The sequence below is a fragment of the Polypterus senegalus genome, chromosome 11 (genome assembly GCF_016835505.1).
Source record: "Polypterus senegalus isolate Bchr_013 chromosome 11, ASM1683550v1, whole genome shotgun sequence".
NCBI lineage: Eukaryota > Metazoa > Chordata > Cladistia > Polypteriformes > Polypteridae > Polypterus > Polypterus senegalus.
The window spans coordinates 123,627,906-123,652,160 of record NC_053164.1 but is presented as its reverse complement, the minus strand read 5'-3'; the positions used below and the strand labels follow the sequence as shown (position 1 = coordinate 123,652,160).

The following is a 24,255-nucleotide window of genomic DNA, read 5'->3' as shown; positions in this document are numbered from 1 at the left end:
CGTAAAAAGGACAGTCACTTAAACTTGCCAGACCATTCCACTTGTTTCGTGTCCCCAATTGTCTTCCAGTGTTGCATGATGTGTCCTTCCCTGTCCACCCCTTACTGTCTGCAAGGCTGTATTTATAATGCCCTGGGAGTCTCAGGTCTGGGGTTCCTGGAATGCAGACCTCAGCATACCTGGGAACATTTTGCTGCCGTGCGTATATTTAGGGTGATATGCTAGTTACTATAATATTACTTACTGCATGTCTAATGTAAACTAATCCATACCTTTCTTAATTAATATTTTCTTCAGTTTGGTTAGGTATACTTTAATCTTTATCTATTGTGGTATAGATTACTTCATTGTTAATTTCCAGCTTTAGATGAAGTGGCTTTATTTGATATACTATTCTCCGTTACTTTGCTTTCTTGATTTAATAACTAGGATTTTTTTATGTTATGTATGCAAATAATAATAATTAATGAATGTGTCAATATATGAATACCTGGGAGTAATAATAAGTGACAATGGAAGATACAGTATATGAAGAAATCAAAATAACCAAGGCAAGTAATGTATATTATCAAATTAACAGTATTCTAACAGGGAAGAAAGAATAAAGTATAAAGGTGAAGATGCATCTATATAAAACATATATGCACCAACAATATTATACACTGCAGAATCTTGAGCATTACTGGACCAGCAAAGATCTAAAATAACAGCAGTTGAAATGAATTACTTAAGATGATTAAAAGGTAAAACAAAAAGAGACAGAATAGGAAATGAAAGAATCTTTGATGTGGCAAAAATGCAACCACTTGTGAAAAACCATAGAAACATAATAGAAACAGAATATATTTCTAGAAATAAAAAATTACAGTGGTATGGACATATAATAAGGATGAGCAAAACAAGGTACCTCAAAAAGGTGTCTGAAATGAAGGGTGAAGGAAAATACTGAGGGGAAGATGTAGATAGGTATGGGAAGAAAAATGTCAAAGGATCAGTCAGAAAGAGAGGGATGAGCATGGTGCAAGTGAAGGTCCTGGTAATGGATAAGAAAAACTTATCCTTTTTTTTGTTTTGTTTGAATAGGTTCTTCATGGTTTTGATAAGGGAAAAATCATAACATTATTATTACTATTATTATTATTTAGCAGACACCTATATGTGATGATCCCCATTCAGAGTTACCGTTTGTCTTTCAAGGAATATTGTTGAAGTAAGGTCAAACTCACTGTAACTCCAAACTGGACTATCCTAGTTACAAATGGTGGAATGGTAAATGATGCATATTCTTAATCAACAAGACACAAAACAGCAAAATATTGTAGTACATGTATGTTGGTCTTCCAGGCCGGTCAGTAAAGTGACTTTTTCGAGGCCTCACTCCTCTCTTGTGATGTTTAAGTCTCCAAAATATGGCATAACTAAGTAAATGAATAAAAAGTAAAGAATCAAAAGCTAAGAATGAAACTCTGGCCAGAACTTGATGACAAACTGACACAGGGTTATATCATGAGGGAACATCTTGGTTTCACTAACAGATAAAACATTTTTACTGGCTAAGAGCACTAATATTGTGCCATATTACAGTATCAATAGAACTTATCCATGCCCATGTCATCCACAGCAAACTTGGCCCACGTAATTCAGTCCAACTTTGTTTGGCACCTCCTTCATGGAAAATTCCAGTTCATACTACTTGTTGGCTGAATTCTGTCACTATTGGTTGATCTTCTAATACCTGTTCCACACACTTCCCTCCAGCAAATGGCTTTATGCAGGGAAAGCTACAGTAATGCAAAACATGGCAGCTAAGCAATTTTTTTCGACGTTTTCCAATTATTCTTACTAATCAGGTCTGAGCTTCTACTCAGTACCAATGTATACCTACACACTAGACTGCCTTGACATTTTAATCCTACTGTCTTTTTTTTTTGTATTTCTCTTGTATACTGCATCATATTTAATCATTTTATATTTTACTTTCTCATATATATTTTTTTTATTTGGTACTGTCCTTGTATGTTGCATCAATATTATCAAAACAAATTCTTAATACACATTAGTTCACCTGGTCGAAAAAGTAAATTCAATATCCTGTACAGCATAGTTTCTTGGAACTGCTTTTGGGTCCCGCAGAGTCGTGACTACTGTTGTATTTAATTGCAAAGGATTACAGACAGTTTGCAAAAAGTTGCCGCGGGCAGTTTAGGTAATTGACAATGTTCCACTCATGACTGTCAGCAGCTATACTCCAAGGGGAAACGAGGATGACTGTCATTGGCAATTCTGGGTCTCGAAGACACTAACAAGGGCAAGATGGGGTTATGAAAAAACAAAGTTTAACTAACACTGCTACAGAGAATTGTCATCTTTTACAATCTTTTCTTAATCAAAGTATTTCAGTTTAAATCATTTTCTAATATGAATCCTGTAGTTTTTAACAACTGATGTGGTCTGCTTTGTATTTATCAACAATCTATAGTGGTGACTCTATAATAGTGAGCGTATATACAGTAGTCAAATCTATATATTTTCAGATATCTCTGCTACAACTCCTGCAAGGAGGGCTGCATTTTACACCGTCAAAGGCACTTCTCCAAATCCGATATCAGATATAACCTTTTGTTTTCACATAGACTGCTGATAGTCACTCCTATACCCCCCCAAAAGAAGCTGAAGTCAAGTTTAAAAATGACTAGTGAAGCATGCCACCCTCCAGTTTCGCTAGGCCCATCTCACTACAAAAGGCTATGTATAAACAACAGTAAACTTTCCACTGGTTTAAAACATTGGCATCTAGAAGAAGTGCAAGAATCTACACCTTCTTTGTTTACAATGGAGAAAAAAATCCTGTTCTAAATCGTCTCTGTAAGTTCCTCTCAGTACTCCAGTTAACACTATCATTAATTTAGGAGCAATCCCATCTTCACCTTTTACTAAAGTTATAGAACCAATGTAGGACACATTATAAGACAGAGAAGCTGTTTTCCTATACACGATAATCAAATATTTCTAAATTTTTAACCTATTTAATATTCAATCTATGGAAAATGCTTGGGCTTACAACATTTACAGATCTCCATATTGAAAATGCATTTGGATCCTTTGAGCAATTAAGCTCTAAATTTAATCTTCCAGTGACACAGTTGTTCTGCTAAATACAAATTGTTAAAAGCAACATCCAAAATTATCTACATCTTTCATCAGTTCTTATTCCAGACACAATTCTGGCTACTTTGTAAGATGGTTCAGACTGCATCTCCAAAGCATATAAAAACTTTCAAGAAATTTACACTTTATTAATTTTAGTGAACAATTGGAAAGAGATCTTTCAATTAACATTTCAGAAAAGGAATGCAATTCAGGCATTCATAAAATATATGTTAGAACAATATGCATCCAGCACTCCATAACTGAAATAAACATTCTTCATTGATTACAATGCACTGACTAAAGTTCACCAACAAAAGGGCATGCTGACAAATACACACAGGAAGAAAACTATGTGCAGCTAGAGGACTTTAATTTAGTAGATGTTGATATTACATAAACTTAAAATGTTATTAGCTGTAAGTTTTGTGCTTTGTGATGAGCCTGCTTCCTTTGAAGGTTTCTGAATATGTTTCCAGTAGAAATATTTACATCCAAATTAAGACATGTCCATCTTAATAGGCAACTGCAATGGGTAATACCAACATATGTACAGACCTTTACACTTTTTCCAAGAGATTGCACATAATGTAGCATTATAAACTGCACAGTACAGTTACCCTTTTATTTACATGGTTTTGTGTTTTCACTTCATTATATGTTTGCCCTTGAGTTTTTTTTTGTCACATTTTCTTTATTTCATTTATATTTCTTTTATAGTTTTTTTTGAGCAAATAGAACAATGTTTTCTAAAGTGTAATCACATATAATCTCTTTAATGCACAAGTGTTCATCTTGAACATGGCATTAATGCCTGGCATGTTGTTTCCAGCTCAAAGTAAAACAAAAATGGAACTTGGCCAAATGAACTCTGTAAGTAAATAAAGACATAATGTATATTCACGAAGAATCTTAATTTTGCTATGGTTTAATCCTCTGTTAACAGACTTTAATTTACTGTGCAGTGGATGGTTAGTGAGCACAGCTCTAATGTGAATGTCGGCGCTCTCTCACTTGATAACTTAATTTGCATGGTTAGTTTGCAATGCGTGGCCTAAATTATGTTTTGTACCCTGCAAAGCTTAATCCAATTTACATTTAAAGTGTGTGCTTTTGATTACGTTAGCCACTAAAACACTGACAGATGTTAAGCTAAAGTTCTAGTCCTGCTTATTAAAGAACTCGAGATTCAAGCATTTCTCATGATGTTATTTTATCCTCCATACATTTACTATTGCATACTTTCTGTTGGTACGGATCTGTTGCCATTCTTTTAACCTGTGTGCTTATATTGTGCCCACCTTAATCACATATTCCACTGTGATGGCCTGGGTTGGCAGCAGCTGCCTTAACCCACTTGAACCTGGGATATAATAATCATGAACTGAGATGAGCCACTGCAGTGAGGGCAGAAAATATGGAAGGATTGAAGCAAAGCACTAAATTGCTTTAATTTTCACAACAGTGCAAAAGAGTGCAGTGCTCCATCCAATAAATAAATATATAAAAAGAGGTGCTTATGTGGAAGTTAAAACCAATAGTAAATGTTCTAATAAAACAAGCTTAAAATTCCAGACAGCATCTCTCCATTCATTTAAAAAAATTGTGAGCCTCAATACTTCCTTCTACATCTCGACATCTCCTCAGCTCACCGGTTCTGGCCACCTCAACATTAGAACAATCCCGACAAGAACAGGACATTCAAGTCCAGCAAAGCACACCAGTCCTATCCACTTAATTCTTCTAAAATGCAACCCCAAATCAAAATTTGGGACAGTATGGAAAATGCAAAAAAAAAAAAAGGCATTCTGGAATTTACAGTAGTTTGACTTTTATTTTATTGCAGACATTTATGAACTCAAAATATTTTGTGTTTTGTCTGGTCAACTTAATTTCATTTGTTAATATACATTCGTTCCTGCATTTCAGGCTTTCAACACATTCCAAAAAATGTTGGCATGGGGCATATTAGGACCAGTAATGAGGTAAAAAAAAAAATAATGATGTCATTTCAAATAGGTGATGCCATCAGGTAATTGCATTTATGATTTGGTACAAACGCAATATCCGCGAAAGGCTGAGTCTTTGAAGAGCAAAGATGGAAAGAGAATCTCTAGTTTGTTAACAAATGCGTGACAAAATTATTGAAATGTTTAAAAACAATGTTCTTCAAAGAAAGATTGGAAGTTTTTTGCATATTTCTCCTTCTACAGTCCATAATATCATTAAACGATTCAATGAATCTAGAGGAATTTCAGTGCATAAACGGCAAGGACGGAAGCCTAAGATGAGCACCTGTGATCTCCGATCCCTCAGACGACACTGCTTCAAGAACCGTCACTCATCAATAGCTGATATAACCACGCGGGCCAAGGGATTACTTGGACAAACCTTTGTCAAATACTGCAATATGGAGTCACATTCACAAATGCCATTTAAAACTGTATTATTCAAAAAAAGAAGCCTAATGTTAACCATGTCCATAAGCGAAGTCAACTTCTCTTTGCTTGAAAGCATCTGGGATGGTTCATCACACAGTGATAATGTGCATTGTGCTCAGATGAATCAGATCTTTTTTGGAAGAAAAGGACACCATGTGCTCCAGGCCAAAGATGATGAGGACCTTCCAGACTGTTATCAGCAACAAGTCCAAAAGTCAGGGTCTGTCATGGTGTAAGGTTGTGTTGGTGCCCTTGGCAAAGGTAATTTATACTTCTGTGATGGAAGCATTAAAAGTACATTCAGATTTTAGAACAACATATGCTGCCTTCAAGACAACTATCAGGGTTATCTATGCATTTTTCGACAAGACAATGCAAAACCACATTCTATACACATTACAAAGGCATGGCTGCGGAAGAAGAGGGTACAGGTACTGACCTGTCTCCAGTAGAGAATGTGTGGAGAATTTTGAAAAGGAAAATGTGACAATGACAACCTCTAACCGTCGCACACCTTAAGATGTGTTTGCAGGAACAATTCGACAAAAAAAACACTTGGAATAATTCATTGCTTGTATTCTCAGTGCCAAAATGTCTTTTAAGAGTTGTGAGAAGGAATGGCGACATGACAAACTGGTGAATGCTGTACCGTCCCAACTTTTTTTAGAATATGTTGCAGGCCTGAAATGCAGGAATGGATGTATATTAACACATTAAAATGAAGTTGACCAGGCAAAATATGAAATATCTTGGGTTCCTTCTGCCTGCAATGAAATAAAGGTCAAAGTAAATTTAAGAATCACTGGATTTTTTGTTGTTTTTTTGCATATTGTTTCAATATTTTCTGGTTTAGGGCTGTAACATCAAGTCTAGTTTTGAAAGTTCCTAAAGTCCTATTGTCTACCACACTACTTGGTAGATCATTCCATGTGTCTATGGTTCTCTTTGTAAAGAAAAACTTCCTAATGTTTGTGTGAAAATTAGCCTTAACAAGTTTCCAATTGTGTGTCCGTGTGTTCTTGATGAACTAATTTTTAAACAACAGTCTTGATCCATTGTACTAATTCCTTTCATAATTTTACATACTGCAATTAAGTTTCCTCTTAACCTTATTTTGCTTAAACTGAAAAGGCTTTGTTCTTTTAATCTTTCCTTATAATACATCCCCTATAGCTCTGGAATCAGCCTACTCGAACTTCTCTGAACTTTTTCTAGTGCTGTTATATCCTTTTGTAGCCTGGAGACCAAAATTATACGAAGTACTCCAGGTTAGTACTGGAGTTATAAAGCCTGATCATAACTTGTACTGTAAACTTTGTGCTATATACTGTAACCTTATGTTTTTGTTAGCCTTAATGGCTTCTGAACACGGTCTGGCACTTGATAGTGTTGAGTCCACTAGGACTCCTTATTCCTTCTCATAAGGTGTACTCTTGATTTTCCAACCGCCAATTGTGTATTCAAACCTAACATTTTACTTCCTATATGTAATACTTTACATTTACTTACATTAAATTTCATCTGCCACAAGTCGGCCCAAACAGAGATGCTGTCCAGGTTCCTCTGTAAAGATTCAAATAATTCAAGATTATCTGCCAATCCACCTAGCTGGGTATCATCTGCAAATTTAACCAGCTTGTTACTTATATTCCTATCCAAATCATTTGTATGCCCTAGCACTGACCCCTGAGGGACACCACTCTTAATGTCTGCTAATTCTGATGAGGTTCCTTGCACCATAACCCTCTGCTTCCTATGTCTGTACCAATGTTGCACCCATCTACAAACAACACCCTGAACTCCTACTTCTTTTAGTCTGATGTCCAACCTCTCATGTGGAACCTTAACAAATGCTTTCTGAAAGTCAAGGTAAATAATATTATATGCTCCACTTTGATCATATCGTTTTGTTGCTTCCTCAAAAAATTCCAGCATGTTAGTAAAACATGACCTCCCACTTCTTAACCCATGCTGACCGTTTAGTAAAACACCTGTTCTTGCCATGTGTTGCTTAATCTTATCCTTAATAATTCCTTCCATTAATTCATCTGTGATGCATGCTAAGCTTACTGGTCTACAGTTGCTTGCATCTGCCTGAACACTCTTTTTATATAACTATATATTTGCCATTTTCCAGTCCTTTGGATTTTTCCCAGTGTTCTGTGACTTACTAAAAATATGTGTCAAGAGTAAATATTATCTAGTCCTGGTGATTTGTTTGATTTCAGCCTATTTAATCTGAACAGTACTTCTCCCTCTAAAATTTCAAAATCAATCATTACCTCCTTCTTATTCCCTTTTACTGCTGGGCGATCATCTACTTTCTCACTTGTGAAGACCTCAGAAAAATTTGAGCTTAGAGCATCTTCTCTTTCACTGTCTGTATTTTTAAATTGTCTTATAATATTTCTGATACACCACCTCCTTGACTTTTTTTTTACTACTAAAATACTGAAAGAATCTCTTTGAGTCATCTTTCACCTTATTAGCTATATTTTTCACTCACTGCCTTTTAACCCCCCTAATATCTTACTTAATAGTTTCCCTCTTGCTGTCATCTGCCCTATGATTCACACTGGAGCTATTAATCTTATACTCCTTTCACAGCTGCTTTTTCCATTGCAGCTGTTTTTCAACTCTTTATAAACCCACTGCAGAGTTTTTAAAACTTTTATACTAATTCCAAATTTATGTATGTACCTGTCCTGTATTGTATGGGAAATGTTTTTAAATCTATTCCCCTCTTCCTCACACTCTCCTGACCTATTTTCTCCAGACTGCGTCTGCCACCGCAGTGATTCCGAGCCGATGTTGTTCTTCTAATCTGAAGATGGGAGCTAAAGCAGGACGATCGCATGTGCCATGGCTCCTAACAGCTCCTATTCTGAATGAAGTCTTGAGACTGTACCTGCCTTCTCTATAGTAATAAAGTACCTGTATTTTCCTTGAAAATCTGGACTCATCTTTCTGTCTCTTGTGCAACCTATGACCCAAACTTGACTATACCTGTATAAAAAAACAGTGCTTCTTAAACTGCAAAAAATATTGTATTTGGAAATGAGATGTTAGATGCAACTTTTCTTAATTGAAAGAAAGGTATAAACACGGAATGAATACGAGATATTAGATGTAACTTTTTTATACAAATACAGGTATGAAAATACAGAATGAAAATGAGATGTTCGATGTAACTTTTTTATTATCAGAAATACAGGTATAAGCACAGAATTAAAACAAGATGCTAGATGTAGTTTTTTAAAAAAACAAATACAGGTATGAGCACAGAATGAAAATGAGACATTAGATGTATTTTTTATAAACAGAAATACAGATATGAATACAGAATGAAAATGAGACGTCAAATGTGTTTTTTAATAGAAATACAGGTATGAACACACTATGAAAACAAGATGATAGAAGTAATTTTGTTTAATTGAAACTAGGGGGCTCTGCCCCTGCTTGCTTTGCTCACCAACCCCTGGGGGCGGGAGCTGTGCGCCCGCTGTCTCGCAGCTGAACTGCTTAAAGGGCATCGGGGCATTCCTCCATTAGAGAAAGCGATTGTATTTAAAGAGATGGTATATAGAAGAGTATGCGTGGCGTGGGAGGAAGATAGTTTGGTCCTTACTTATTTAAGATAGAAAATCAATTACAATTTCACTACAACTGTCTATTTTAAAGACCAATGAATAATTAAACAGTAAAAAGTATAAATAACAAAAATAAAAGTACAAGTAAAAAAATAAAACGTAATAAAAAGTAAATAAGAAATTAAGAAATTTGCATTAACGCTTCCTCAGAAACAATATTATGATTACTTTATCCTCTAATTACATTCTATAAACATTTCTTTTTTGAATTTCTGTTTGCATATTGTTCGGAATATTTTTCTCTTTTTTGTTTATTGAATGATTCTCTTTGTTTTTGATTTTTATTATATGCAGTTGTTTTTTGTTCATTTTCTTTTTTTGACGTTCATTATCAGCTCTGCCACTTTTTCTATCGCAATCAAAAATTCGATGTTCATGAAAAGATAATTTGCTTTTCTGCCTTGCCATTATAATCAACTGTGTTGAAGGGCGAGTTACCATTGAGAGTGTCACAGGGTTGTACAGAGAAAAGGATGTGCGCAGTAGGAGTAATGATTGGGCAAGCGGTGTGGAGAGAAGTGGTCAAGACTAAATTATGCAGACAAGACCAAAACGTTTTTAATATAATAGAGAGATACAGGTATGAACACAGAATGAAAATGAGACATTAAATATATTTCTTTATAGAAATGCAGGTATGAACACAGAATGAAAACTAAACATTAGATGTAACTTTTTTTTAATTTTTTTAAATAGAAATACAATGGTAAAAATACAGAATGAAAACGAGTCATTAGACGAAGATGAAGGTGTGATTTCAAAATGCTTTCACCATCTCATTTTTCTTCATTTTGGAATCAACTTTTTCTAGGATTGTTTCTCACTTTTTTTTTTGTTCCTCTCAAAGAAAACTTTGAGAAGCAGTATGAAACATGAACAATACATTATATACAAACAACTACCCACGCAGATGCTTGGTGTAGCACTGATTCAGAATTTTGCAATGTCGAGTCTACATGCTTGCTGAGCCTGCCCATGACCGGAAATTTTCAACAGAGTGTTCTTTCTCTCTTTGAGATAACCTGTCGCAGGATTCCTCAGACTTGGTGTGGAAAGTGCAAGAGGGTCATTAAGTATTTTTTGCATCACATCATTATATTCGGTGGCCATTTTTTGTTGGAAAACCATTTCTTATACTGAGATTTACATTTCGTTCCGAGATTCGTATAACATGATGTTCTATGAATGTTTGTCCGGGTCCACAAAAAGTATTTGTTATTCTGATAATTGTGTTACTTTGGTATTTGCTTTAACCTATATTAGGAATAATACCATATACATTAAATGTGTGCTATTAAAAACAGGTTGTATTACCACACATCTGTTATGTCTGTGATGAAACTGGAAGGGAAGATGAAAATAGTAAAAGTTTTCTATACTGTATTTCAAAAAAGCAAAAGAAGATTTTTTTTTTTTTTTTTTATCAGAAACTCAAACTTTTACACTGTTGGCCCAATGATGTCACAGGTCACACCGTTAGATCATCTTGTTGTGTCAAAAGTATACAAACAATTTAGAAAACAGGTACTCCCTTGAAAAGCAGCATGATGCTGGAAAAGACACAAACCAAAATCAGCATTGCCAAATATTACTCTCACATGAAATGCAAGTACAGAAATAATTTCTGCAGTGTTCAAACCCCTAATGGGAAAACCAAACTCTGAAAAAGACTAAAAACAGACAAAAGAAAATATATGAAAACCAGTCATGACTATACCGCACTAGATGCACAATGAGTATTCTGTTTATGAGGATCTTTTCAAATATTTTTACAATTTGGTAAGGTCACAGTAATATAATTCTACAGTACCTCAGATTTTTAGGGGTTTTTTTTTTAATTATTTTTTTTTTTCTAATCTGCTTTTTGGTTTGTTCATGGGCGTTTCAATTGTATTCTTTGAGTTTTCATGTTTTTAACGTTTTTGCTACATAAACTTAACATTTGTCTTATGAATTTTGTTGTTTAAGCCAGGGTTTATGAATGGTACCCCCCTCTCTAATGAGGGTTTGTCTTACTTCCTCTTTTGCCTCTTCTGGTCTGCCAACCATGAAGAGCACAGCATTACAACATACCATAAGTTTTGGACCATCTGAGGAACGAGGCACTTTAGTGTTGTTAGTCTGTTTCTTGTCCCCTCTAGACACACACGCATACATACAGATTGGACTCAGAATGTATTCAGACTCCTTCATTTCTGCAGTCTTTAATGTGTTTTAGATTAAATTATAAACTGATAAACTTGCCATATAAACTGTATAAATGGCTAAAGTATTGGTGGTCAAAAATTTGTATCCCCATCCTTTAAGAATTCTGTATTTTTTTCTCCTACTTTGGGAATTTTTGTGTTTGTCTTATCTCTTCCTTTCAGAAGCAGCCCTGTAAATGTACCCTTTAACAGCTGCTGCCAGTGTGTTGCTATCTCATTAATGCAGAAAAAATTTGAACGAGTTTAACATAAAGAATGACATACTAAGCATTAAAGTTGATATAGCACCTACTTCAAAATAAATCACTACACAAGAATCTTAACAAAACATATATTCTTCATAATGCATTTTACAAAGCCAAAGTGCTGAGCGTGTTTTTCAGAGAAGCGTGCTATAATGGTCAGTTAAAGAAAAAAAATGCTACTGACAATACCTAAATTGGGTGTGAGGGAATTCTAGTGATAAAGAGGACTCATTTAATGAAAAGCATTAAAAACATTGCTGTATTTTTTACGATTAGTTATTTCTTTTTTCTTACCAAGCATTTTAGTGGCCCGAATAGGAGAGTATATGTTTCCCAACTGCAAAGGATATAAAATCCCTTGAAAACGTTCTGCTGCAATACAGGTCATAGTAAGGATGCTCGTTGAGACTGCTGTTACCTGAAGAAAGGGTACCAGCTTACAGAGGAATCCCCCTGTTAAAGAAAAAAAGAAATTTGAACAAAATAAATGAGCTAGCATGGACTTTTAGAACCTTATGCAAATTAATTTTTTCTTATTATATCAATGCGGTCTGAAAAAAAAGCATTCATCCATTTTCAAAACCATTGCATCATAGCGTTATTGGGTACAAGCCATAAACCTGTCGAGGACAAAGCACAAGTCCATCTCACACTTAATTTTTAGTGCCAATTTAGTGAGGCCAATTACCATAACAGGTACTTCCTTCCAATAAGGAAAACATAATTGAGCAAATCCATAAAGACATAGATAGAATATCCAGTCTCCAAACAGGCAGTGACTGCCAGCGAGGACTTGATCTTCAAGTCTGCCTGGGTCTCCTCATTTATCAAATTTTTACTAGAATTGATATATTATCTGGATGGTCTTAAACACCATGCAGCCGGTTTTAGAAAACAGCAAAATGAAGAGAAAAATATACACATGCATAAAACCAAAGCTTATTCCCAGAGAGAAAGACAAATATGTTTTCTTATAAGCATTTTTCACAAAATCAAACAGCAGTTGGCACATTATTTATCAAAGACATCAATTTATCTTGCACTTAAAATACCATATGTTAGTTTACTTTCAATCAATAAACAATTGTGTTTGCCAGACTATTCTTTTATAGCTGTCTCACACCACTAACACTCATTGCCATTTCCTCAGAGATCACCAAGTGTTTAGTTTTAACTATATAACTAAAGATTGCTTTTACAGGCGTTTGATACCTTGACAAAATACATAAAACCTGATTTTGTACATTTTATTTAAAAATCACATGAGCTGCAAGGGGTTGATTGGCTTAGTTATGACTTTGTACAGTATAAAGCATCCAATGATCACTTACTGCTATTTAATAAGATGTTAACATAGACAGTCAGTCAGTCATTTTCTAACACGCTTAGTCCTAAACAGGGGCACGGAGGGTGATGGCACCTATCCCAGTTAGCACAGGGTGCAAGGCAGGAACAAACCCTGGACAAGGCCCACGTCTATTGCAGGCCAAGACATTAACATAGTGTGTATTTAATGTTAATCAACCTTACAGTACAAATAAAATGGTTAATCGTCCCTTTACACAATGAATCTGTTTAATTTTAATAAGCTTTGTGATGGACTGACACCCTATCCACCGCTATTTCCAACAAGAGTAAGAGCATAGGAAGAATATAAGAAATCTGACAATCCAGAGGATATCACTCAGTCCATCAAAGCTTGTTTGTTTGGCTAAAAGTTAAGCTGTCCAAATATCTCATGCACATCCTTCTTAAAGGTTGTCAAGGTTTTTGCTGTAACTACAGGCCTCAGTAATTAGTAACAGATTCACACAATTCTTTGTGTAAAAAAAGTGCTTTATGGGTTCAGTCCTAAATGCACTTAGTTTCCACAACTGTCTTCAATTATGTGTTTCTCATTTAAATTGAAAGGATTCTGCTGGATTTACTTTGTCAATGTCTTTGAGAATTTTGAAGGCCTGGATTAGGCCTCGCTGTCTCCTCTGTTCAAGACTAAGCACGTTTAACTGTTAGAGTCTTTCTGAGTATGACATGTTCTTAAGTCCTAGGATGCACTTTGTTGCTTAATATCAACTTAAAAGGCCATTTACTAAAGTTACCATGGTTTAAAATGGACAGAATTGGCTTACATAGGACATATTGGCCTTCTTTTTCATGATCTGATCAGCACTGGATTATACTTGACCACATTAGCATCTATGTGTAAATGCACTTTTGAGTGTATCTCTCGGACGACATTTTGAGATGGTCAGAAATGGATAATCGCCATATTTAACAAAAGTGTAAAAGGAAATAATAAAATGACAAGCATCTATGAATCTATGTATCTCTCTGTCCATTTGGTTGCTAGGTCTCTGTCATTCCAACAGATGGCGCAACACAGACATTAACACTGCTTTTACAAGAGTCATACCAAATGGCATATAACAGAGACATACTGTAGGCATTGCAGTTGTCATTGCAATATATGACACACACCAAACATTTGTAGTAATCTATTTTATTGCTACAACTTTTTGTGATGTATCATTTGTTGGAATGACTGATGCAATGCATTTTATTACTATCTGCATTACAATGTACATTCCAATAAATGGTGCACTTGAAAACGTTCATGCTGAGGTTAAGTTGATTACTTAGATTTCATCCCATCTTAGATGGATGTAGCACAGCTAGTGTAAGTATAAGCTGATATGAATTCTGCATAGTGACGGTGACTTAAAGTCAATGCCTGTTCACAATGTGAACACTGCAAATGCAAATGGCGGGTTTGAATACAAATTGGCTAAATTATATTCTGATTCAAACCAGAGATGAACATATGCCAGGCAGACTGGGTTCTTATACATTGTCATGGATACCAAACATGGACTAACATTATGGCCGGGAGTCCTGTTTAATGCAAGGACACAGAGAGACCACTTGCATGAGCTATTTGCTCCCCAACACAATAGATGATAGTCTTCCTGGTCTATAGATATTACATTGATACCCACAAGCCAGGTTGGGAAGCACAGTCCCATTACACAGCCCTGCTGAGTTCCATTGGTGCCATAAGGGCAAACTACAGGGACAAACTGTCGATAATTTAGGGAACGTCGGCCTGACCTGGAAGTGTTTCCAACATGTGGTGCTTTAACACTGGAAGTACTCCCAGGTCTGGCATAAAAGGGATCTGACACCTCACCTAAACAAGTCAGATTCGGGAAGCGGAGGATGAAGCTCACTTGGAGAAGTGGAAGGAGAAGAACAAAGAAAAGTAGAATTGTTCTTGGCTGATCCTATTATTGATATAGAGACATTTTGTTAAGGTAAAATTCACTTATTTGATTCCCGAACTTGTGCCAATTTTGGTCTGTTTGAGTGGTTGGGGCAGCTCAGTGTTGCCCCCTACTGGTCACAACATTCATATAGTTTCTACTACTCAGAATAGCAACATCAGCCCTTTCTGTTTGTATTTTCACTTTATGAACCTGGATGATGTGAAAAAATCTCTCCTGCTTTTTGGCAACATATGTTATGTCTTGCCATTCAATGTCCAGTTAGGGATTCGTGATTAAACTCAACCCAAGGTTTATGGTGTTTCACAATAGGGCAAAATTTTGTTGTGTAATATTTTTAAGATCAGAAATTGACTTGGTATTTTTTTCCAAAAAGGAACAAATTCAAAGTGCAAAAGTTCAAATTTCTTGGTGTGAAGAGTTCTGTCACTTGTAGTAAGCATCCCACAGGAGGGCATGTCCTGTTTCAAGCATGAATTGGAATGATCTGTCACCAGTCATATCTGCCAATTTAGATCATAGAGACAACAACAGGCTATGGTGGAGATTCCTTTGTGATGTCTATGTTATGTGCCCATTGCAGAGCTGGGTTAAGGACTGGAAATACAATGTTGTTACACTAATTGATTGATATGCACTACATTACCTTGCATGAACAGAAAGTAAGAAAACATTTTAGGACTTGACTGTTCAGTTGATCATTTGTATTTCTTTTGTTTTCATCTATTCAACCTTGCAGCCACTGAAGCAACTTCATCCAGCATCAGGGATGCCTTCACCAGTAGCATCAGGTGCCAGGCACAAACCAGCTCTTTTTTCACTTCTCCTTTGATCACAGGTAGCAGTAGGCAGTGGTTCAGACCTTATCAGGTTTTACTTTTGTAAAGTAATATTTAAAGTTAAAAAATGAGCAATGATCTTCATATTGCCTTAGCTGTAAAATAATACATTGGCATAATTGTGTTTATCTAAATATTTGTGTTATGCTTTAATGTTATAATACTATTACAACAATATCATTTAAGTGTTATCTCACTTAATTCTTTATTTTAATATAACAGTAATGTTTTTAAAGGATTCAGTGTGGTAATGAAAGAACAAGTGAATAGAGAATAGAGGCATTCATAAATTATGAACAAGAACTGCTACTTCACACCATCAGGAACCTGGACTTAATCTGATGTCTGGTCAGATTCTTACTGTTGGTTGCATGTTCTTCCTGTGTCTGTGTCTGTATTTTTCTGAGTACCTTTGTTTCCTCTACACCTTCGCCATGGTTTCACTTAATGTCATAAAGGACCTTTATAAATAAATGCAGAAAAGCATTTAAATTAAATGTGGACATTATCCACCTAATAAAAACACTAGCAACATTCTTTTGGCTTAAAGGATGAATCACATGCTCGAGGACGCCAGTGGAAATTAAGGGTAAGTGCATTTAAAACTGAAGGCATGAAGCATTTTTTTACGCAAAGAATTGTGGGAGTCTGGAACAAACTACCAAGGGTGATATATTGGGACAGCTTAGGCATTAGCTAAATAAACTGGCTTGATGGACTGAATGGCCTCCTCTCATTTGTCAGATTTGTTATGTTATGTTCTAAGTGTATGTGTATCTCTTGTTTGTCAAATGCCATTTGGTATGGGATTTGTTAGAGTAGTACTACTGTTTACAATGCACCATCTGTTGAAATGCATGTTATTACTACACACATAACAAAACACTTTCCAATCCATGGTGCCCTGCAAATATTAAAGCTGAAAATGCTGAGGCCTAAGTTGATTATTTTAGATTTCCCCACATCTTAGATGGATATCATGTCTAGTAGCACACAAATTCAGTAGACTGAACTTTGATTTACACTCCAGCTATGGGTTAGTGCTGATGAAACACAGATTCCCGGTGCCTGCCTATGTTGAGCCAGCACAACCATCCATGAAGAATTTTGCTAAGTTCTCTCCTTTCTTCATGCATTCAAAGTTAGTATATGGTAGGTTAACTAAAGATTTTAAACTGTGTGCCCATTCAAGGTCTTTTTTTTCTGGCAACATTTTAATGCTGCTAGGAAAGATACCTAATAATGGAAAAAAAGTGTTTTTAGATGATAGGTAAATAGATAAATGTACTTATTTGGAAGAACATTATTGCAATGAAAGGATTTCTAACTCTGCTTTCTGCTGAGTCTTTGATTATGTGTTAAAATGTATTTATTGCTTGCTCATGAAACTGGCAATATTTGTCTTAATTGTGTGAGTTAACTTTACCATATTTGTGTACTTGCACTACAACCACAACAATTCTGCACTCATTCATGCTTTTATCTCTACAGCTTATTAACTCATGCTTTCTTAGCTAAGAAAGTAAATACTGGAAGAACTAAGGAAAATGTCCAGCTTCTGAGCATCTCAAATCCATGTTGCCCTTCCTAATTCTTTAGTTCCTTCTGGTCTACTGATGAAAAACAGAATATTATCAAAAGTATCACTTGTCTTATTGCGGCGTGGGAGCTGTCACCCACTGGAAAGTGAATGCGTCACATCTCACTTTGTGCCTTTTAAGTACCCATTCAAAAAAATTCTGTCCTTTAATATTGATATTCATAACCTTTATTTATGCTGCACTTTGGGGAGATAAAGAACAGATTTCTCAATTTTAAAAGTGAGGCATATTGAAAAAGGATAATTTTAGTGTAACAGTCAAAGCAGTTTTGAATCCCACCAAATCGTAATGAACAAGCTCTTCAGTGGCCTAGAAATATCCTACCCCAGCATTATGTATATAAATGAAATGTGAGGTTATTCAGAAAAGAGAAATGCGCATGACCGGGAGGAAACTGGCGATGACATTCAAAGAGTGGTGAAGGAAATCAACACAGGCTGTCATTAAGATTGAGTTTCACTGATGTCAAAACTAAAATTTTACACTAGATGTGTCGGTTTTGTCTACAAAAAAGAAAGTAGGGGCAATAACAAGCGTTTGTACAGAGACACCCAAATTAGTCAAGTATACACAAATGAAGAGCATTTAATCAATGTGAGCAGTTTCATACAGAAATGCAAAACAGTAAATAGCAGTACGCTGGTGGCCACAGAGACAAATAATTCACCTCAGTGAAGAGAAAATAGATGCTTTCTTACAGAAAGGAGGTAAAAACGGATGTTTGTGGGCAATTTATTATTTTAAGAACAAACTAAATGATATAATATTTTCAGTCCTAATACACCCTTCAAAGAAGTCCGAACCCAAACCATATTTATATATTGTATAACAATACCTCATCTAAATCACTCAGGAGCATATCATCTATTCTGAATTGTTAATAAAGAACAAAGAATAAAACATTACATACAACACACATCTTCAACCCCATTCTGACCCTTTCCCCTGGGGAAATAAATAAATAAACGTGCAGGATTGTGTGACATCAGCTGCCATTGTCCACAGATTCAGTGATTCTTACAGTGAATTTTAAAAAGTATTCAGACACCTTCATTTTCTGCACATTTCATTGTGTTGTAATGTATTTTTAAACTGGTAAATCCGACATTTTTACCCATCAATCTACACTCAATATCCCATAATAACAACATTTTCAGAAAAACTTTGCAAATTTATTGAAAAATCAAAAACTGGTATCTGTTCAGACTCTTAATTCAGTAGTTTGTAGCAGTCCCTTTGGCAACAATTATAGCTTTGAACCCTTTTAAGTAAGTCTCTGCGCACTTTGCACACCTGGACTTAGGCAGTGTATCCCATTCTTCCTAGCAAAATTCTTAAGCTCATTAGATTGTTCGTATAAACTGCCATCTTCAGGTCACTCCACGCCTGTTCTATTGAATTTAAGTCTGGGCTTTGGCTTGGTCACTCAAAGACTATCAGAGACTTGTCTCGAAGTCATTCCAGCGTTGCCTTGGCTATACATTTGGGTCATTGTTGTGCTGAACAGTGAATGGTCATCCCAGTCTGAGGTTGTGTGCACAATGGAGCAGCTTTTCTTCATGGACCTCGGATACAATCACCCTCCCCTCAATTATGACCAGTCTCCCTGATGAGAACAGGCAGGTAATGAGCAATGCCTGGTCTTCTCCTGATTTAGTGCTTTAAGTTCTGAGAATCTTTGTCCTTATAATTTCTAAGTCCTCTAAGCAGTAGTTAACCACTTTACCATAAACGCCTCATTGATGGAGTGCTGCTGCGATGGGTGTCCTTCCGACAGGTTCTCCCACCAAAGCAGATGACTTCTAAAGCCCTCTTAGAGTGACTATTGGGTCCTTAACCATGGTCTTGTATGCCTGGTTTCTCAGTTTGGATTGTAAAATGTAGGAAGAGTCCTGGTGATTCAAATTTCTTTTCTTTTCACAAGTAATGAGGTCACTGTGCTCCTGAGAACACTCAAAGCTTTAGAAACAGTTTTATACCTGTGTCATCACAATTTGATCACGGAGGTTCATGGTGAGATACTTGTACTTCTTGACTTGGTTTTTGTTGTGACCCTGCAGTGTGACACTTTATATACACAGGTGTGTGCTCTTCTAAACAATGTCCAATCAATTCAGTTTGCCACAGATGGACTTATGACATGTCATAAGGATAATTAAAGCAAACAGGATGCACATTACAACAATTTGGAGTGACACAGCAACGAATCTGAATACATCTATAAATGAGAGATTTCAGATTTTGATTTTTAATAAATCCTTTCTCAATCATGTTTTCACTTTGTCATTCTGGAGTATTGCGTGTAGATTGATGGGCAAGCATGGTTGGAATACGTTCTAAAGTTACTGTACTGTTACAGGCATTCATAATTCTGGCAGTGGATAATTCTGAATAGATGAAACTAAATACAAATATGTAGCAAAGATGAACTGTCCACAATTCAGGAGTTCTGCATTTTGAGACTAAAAAATCAATGTGGCACTTATAGAACCCAGAAGAACAACTGTCCTCTGGTAATAACTGAAAGAAATAACAGTGTGGTCTGCTAGTATACATAAAGAAGGGAGAAATTTAATAGTAATATGGAAAATGAAAATGAACATTTGGAATGCAGTAACATTAGAACAATCTGATCCCCCTTGCAAAAACTTTACACTTAAACTAAGTTGAGAGAAGTGTGTGCATGGATTAAAGGTCTCTCTTATGGATGCTTATGAGGACTAAAGTAGGTTTTTTGCATGGACTATAGCTGAGCAAATTGAGATTTTTGTGTAAAAGATATACAAATGTTTCAGCATATGGCTGTTTTCTTATGAAATAGGTCATTAGTTTGAACAGAAGTGAAGCAAAAGAAATGTGAAAGGATTTACAGAATAATGAACAGATGGCAGAGACAGAGATATAAAGCATACAAATGAGATTTATATTGTACTAGCAGAATACCCGCGCTTCGCAGCGGAGAAGTAGTGTGTTAAAGAAGGTACGAAAAAGAAAAGGAAAAATTTGAAAAACAACGTAACTTGATTGTTAATGTAATTGTTTTGTCATTGATATGAGTGTTGTTCTCATATCTATCTATCTATATATCTCTATCTATCTATCTATATATATATATGTTGTTTTCATATCTATCTATCTATCTATCTATCTATATATATATATATATATATATATATATATATATATATATATATATATACCCGCTTGGCAGCGAGAAGTAGTGTGTTAAAGAAGGAAAGAGAAAGAAAAGGAAACATTTTGAAAATAACGTAACATGATTGTCAATGTAATTGTTTTGTCACTGTTATGAGTGTCGCTGTGATATATATATATATATATAGCAAAATACCAGCGCTTATGTGATGTCATGTGTTAAAGAAGTTATGAAAAAGAAAAGGAAACATTTTAAAAATAATGTAACATGATTGTCAAAGTAATTGTTTTGTGTATTTGGCGGCAGCGTCACAAAGGTTTTTTCGTCTAGCTGCATCAGAAAATGTACCACAACGTCTGACACGCCTCCTTTTTAGTGTTTTCTCACAGCTTGGATTGCTGCTGTCATATATATATACAAACACACACACACACACACATACATACATATATATACACATACATATCTTCATATCTACATATCTATATACATATCTACATATACACACACATATATATATATATATATATATATATATATATATATATATATATATATACATACCTATCTAGGTGTATAGCTTTGGTCACTGAGTGCAAGGGAAAAATAATAAAATATAGTCTATAAGTTATTAAACAGTAAAACATTAACGTTTTAAGAAGTACAGGTACATTGAGCACTACTGGAGTGGTTTCAGGTAAACTACATTTTAAAGACTGTGTAACACAACAGGTAAGTAGTACTAACAGCAGCTAAAATGTATATGGATCATCTCTCGGTAGTTGATCCCTTTTGAAAGGCGCTACACGACGGCTGTGGTATAGAAATTACATTTTCTATGTGAGCGTTCAAATTTGTGCCTCTGGTAATGTGCCTTACCGGCATTTAAAGAAAATTAGTTTTGTGTCCTCTGCAGTGTTAAGAGAAAGGCTTTGGTTTGGGATAAAAGGAAAAAGGTGTAAAGAAAGGAAAGTTGCCTTTTTCTTTTATATAGTATAGAGAGATGTGTTCGCTGACGTTATGATCGCCTTGTGTAGACTGGTGAGACGTCCCGCCATTAATCGGCTGTGATGGCACTGTCAGTCCTCCACTCGTGTGCGTGTTTTCATAATCCGAGGTGAGGACCTCATAATCGTATACATGCAAAAGAAAGTGTGAATCGCCTTAATATTATTTTGCCGTGGTGTAGAAAAGGGGTCCCGTGTTTGCACTTGTCTGGGCTATAGCGCAGGGGGAGGATGAAAAAAATTAAAAGTGCTCACTTTGACTTAAAGCAGAAGCGCAGTCAGCATCTCAAAGGCCGGCACAGCTATGCGCTGGCTGGCTGCTCGACTTTTGCTGGGCAGGAGACCACAGTTTTTGCAGACACGTTCATGATATCAAAAGTCTCAGCGCTCTTTGGAGGTCATTCATATATTATATGATATATATATATAGCAAAATCCCCGCGTCTCGCAGCGGAGAAGTAGTGTGTTAAAGAAGTAATGAAAAAGAAAAGGAAACATTTTAATAATAGCGTAACATGATTGACATTGTCATGAGTGTTGCTGTCATATATATGCCTGCCTAAATAAGTCACCCTCGCTTTGCTCTTACTTTATTTACCGTTCATTTAATCATGGCTATTGGCAGAAAAATTATAAAATGGAAGGAGGATGGCTTTACCAAAACAATTATTGATGGCGAATCGATTATTCATAAAGCTTGAATTGGTGATGTTTTTCTGTGTTAACCTCATATTTTTTCAGACTTCTTCTCAAACTAAGGTGGTGCGAGGGTAAAATGAATCGGGATGCGCTGATCAATGTAATCGGTGTACCAGGAAATCATGCATTGACAAAAGCTCCCCTTTGCTTGTAATGCAAAGTGTGATTAAATGCATTATTTTTTAACGTGTTATGGAGCACATGCATCGAAGCTTCTCAGCTGTGCTTGTGCTAAGAAAAGGACAGATTTTAAAAATAACGTAACACGATTGTCAATGTGACCTTTTGTAAGTAGTGTCTGGAGGATTCAGTGTGGAGAAACTCTATAGAGACAGCGTGTGTATTAACTTGTGGATTTTTCTGTGAGTATTTGGTGGCAGTCTGACAAAGTTGCTTGAAGACGGCATTAGCGCGAGCTCAGCTCAGACCGAAATTAGATGAATGGGAGGGGAGATGATGGCGTGACTCCCCTACCCGCCTTAACTGTCAATCCCCCACAAACACAGTCTCGGAATTTGCATAAGCACACCCCTTCACCTACAATTTTAACTTAGTTATAAAGTGATCAAAACTCTCGTTTATATCCTGCGTCCTCTCATTAAACTTGTATCCCGCATTACCTGTGGGCATGTGAAACGCCAGCGGTAGCCTGTCTATGAACTTAGTTTAAAGTTTAGGTTTACACCTTGCTTTCTTTCCGAGGCAGCAACACTCATGAATATGGTAGTATATGTTACTCGCTCGCTTCTTATTGTTTTTCGCTGCGTTCTCAATTATATAATGCATGTTTTCTTAAGCGCTTTTTGCAGGTCTTCCTGGTTTTCTACGCACTGCGTTGACAATCAGTTCACGTGATTACGTGGGAGGCGTGATGATGTCACACGAAACTCCGCCCTTCCAGCTCAACTCCATTACAGTTAATGGAGAAAAATACCTTCCAGTTATGACCATTAGGCGTAGAATTTCGAAATGAAACCTGCCCAACTTTTGTAAGTAAGCTGTAAGGAATGAGCCTGCCAAATTTCAGCCTTCTACCTACACGGGAAGTTGGAGAATTAGTGATGAGTGAGTGAGTGAGTGAGTGAGGGCTTTGCCTTTTATTAGTATAGATGCCCTCATCATTAGTTTTAAAATCAAAGGAAAAGTGAAGTGGAAGTAAGACATGCTTGACTAACTTCTGAAATTTGTATACTCCACATTCATTAAAAACAGCATCAAGAGTAAGCACGTCTTGTAGATACTGTAATAGCTCTGAGAGCTGGATTAGCCAGGAATAAGTCACCAGTCGTATGAGCTTGCAATTCTTCACTAGCAGCAGCAGGGGTACCTATAAAAACAACCTTTCAATCTACTGTGATTCAATGTTGCAAAAAAATAAACTGTGAAAAGGTGAGGAGATGAGTACTTTTTATTGCTACTGTAGCACACTTATTGTAATACAAAATAACAGAAGAAAAAGGATAGATAATTACAAAGACCAACTGGACACAAAATGGCCGACATTTGTCAAAATGGTTGGCATAAAAACCTGCACCCACACTGAATTATTGGGGATTGACTTTGTAACCAGCATTTTTTTCCATAGTTGTAAGTCAACTTTAGACTATTTTGTAAATCTGCAGTGTGTAAAAACAAATGTAACATGGTTTGGTGAGATTCTTTGTGTCTACATACATCTGTAATGAGTAACTAGAGAAACATTGTGAACAAAAGCATGAAACCGGGAAAGGATACCACAAAGGCAGAGTTTATAAGTATAATAATTGAGTGGGAGGGATAATTTTAATCAAAATATTGAAAAAGCAATTTTCTAAAACCCATGTTGAAAAGAAAATGCAGTAGTAATTATTAGCAAGTCTTACCACAACTGAGGAAATTTAAGTACCGTATATACTCACGTATAATTTGGATCTTGAAACCGAAAAATCGATCATAAAATCAGTCCCTAACTTATACGCCCATTCAAAAATGCAACACTTACATT

General features: G+C 35.8%; 1 protein-coding gene across 1 annotated transcript in view; it reads right to left on the bottom strand.

The window, feature by feature from the left end:
* Positions 1-24,255, bottom strand: part of LOC120539491 (pyroglutamylated RF-amide peptide receptor) — a 66,802-nt gene that overhangs the window by 26,916 nt on the left and 15,631 nt on the right. The window contains exon 2 of the mRNA XM_039769596.1: positions 11,985-12,143. Coding sequence (XP_039625530.1) covers positions 11,985-12,143 — 159 coding nt within the window. The remainder of the gene's footprint in view (positions 1-11,984; positions 12,144-24,255) is intronic.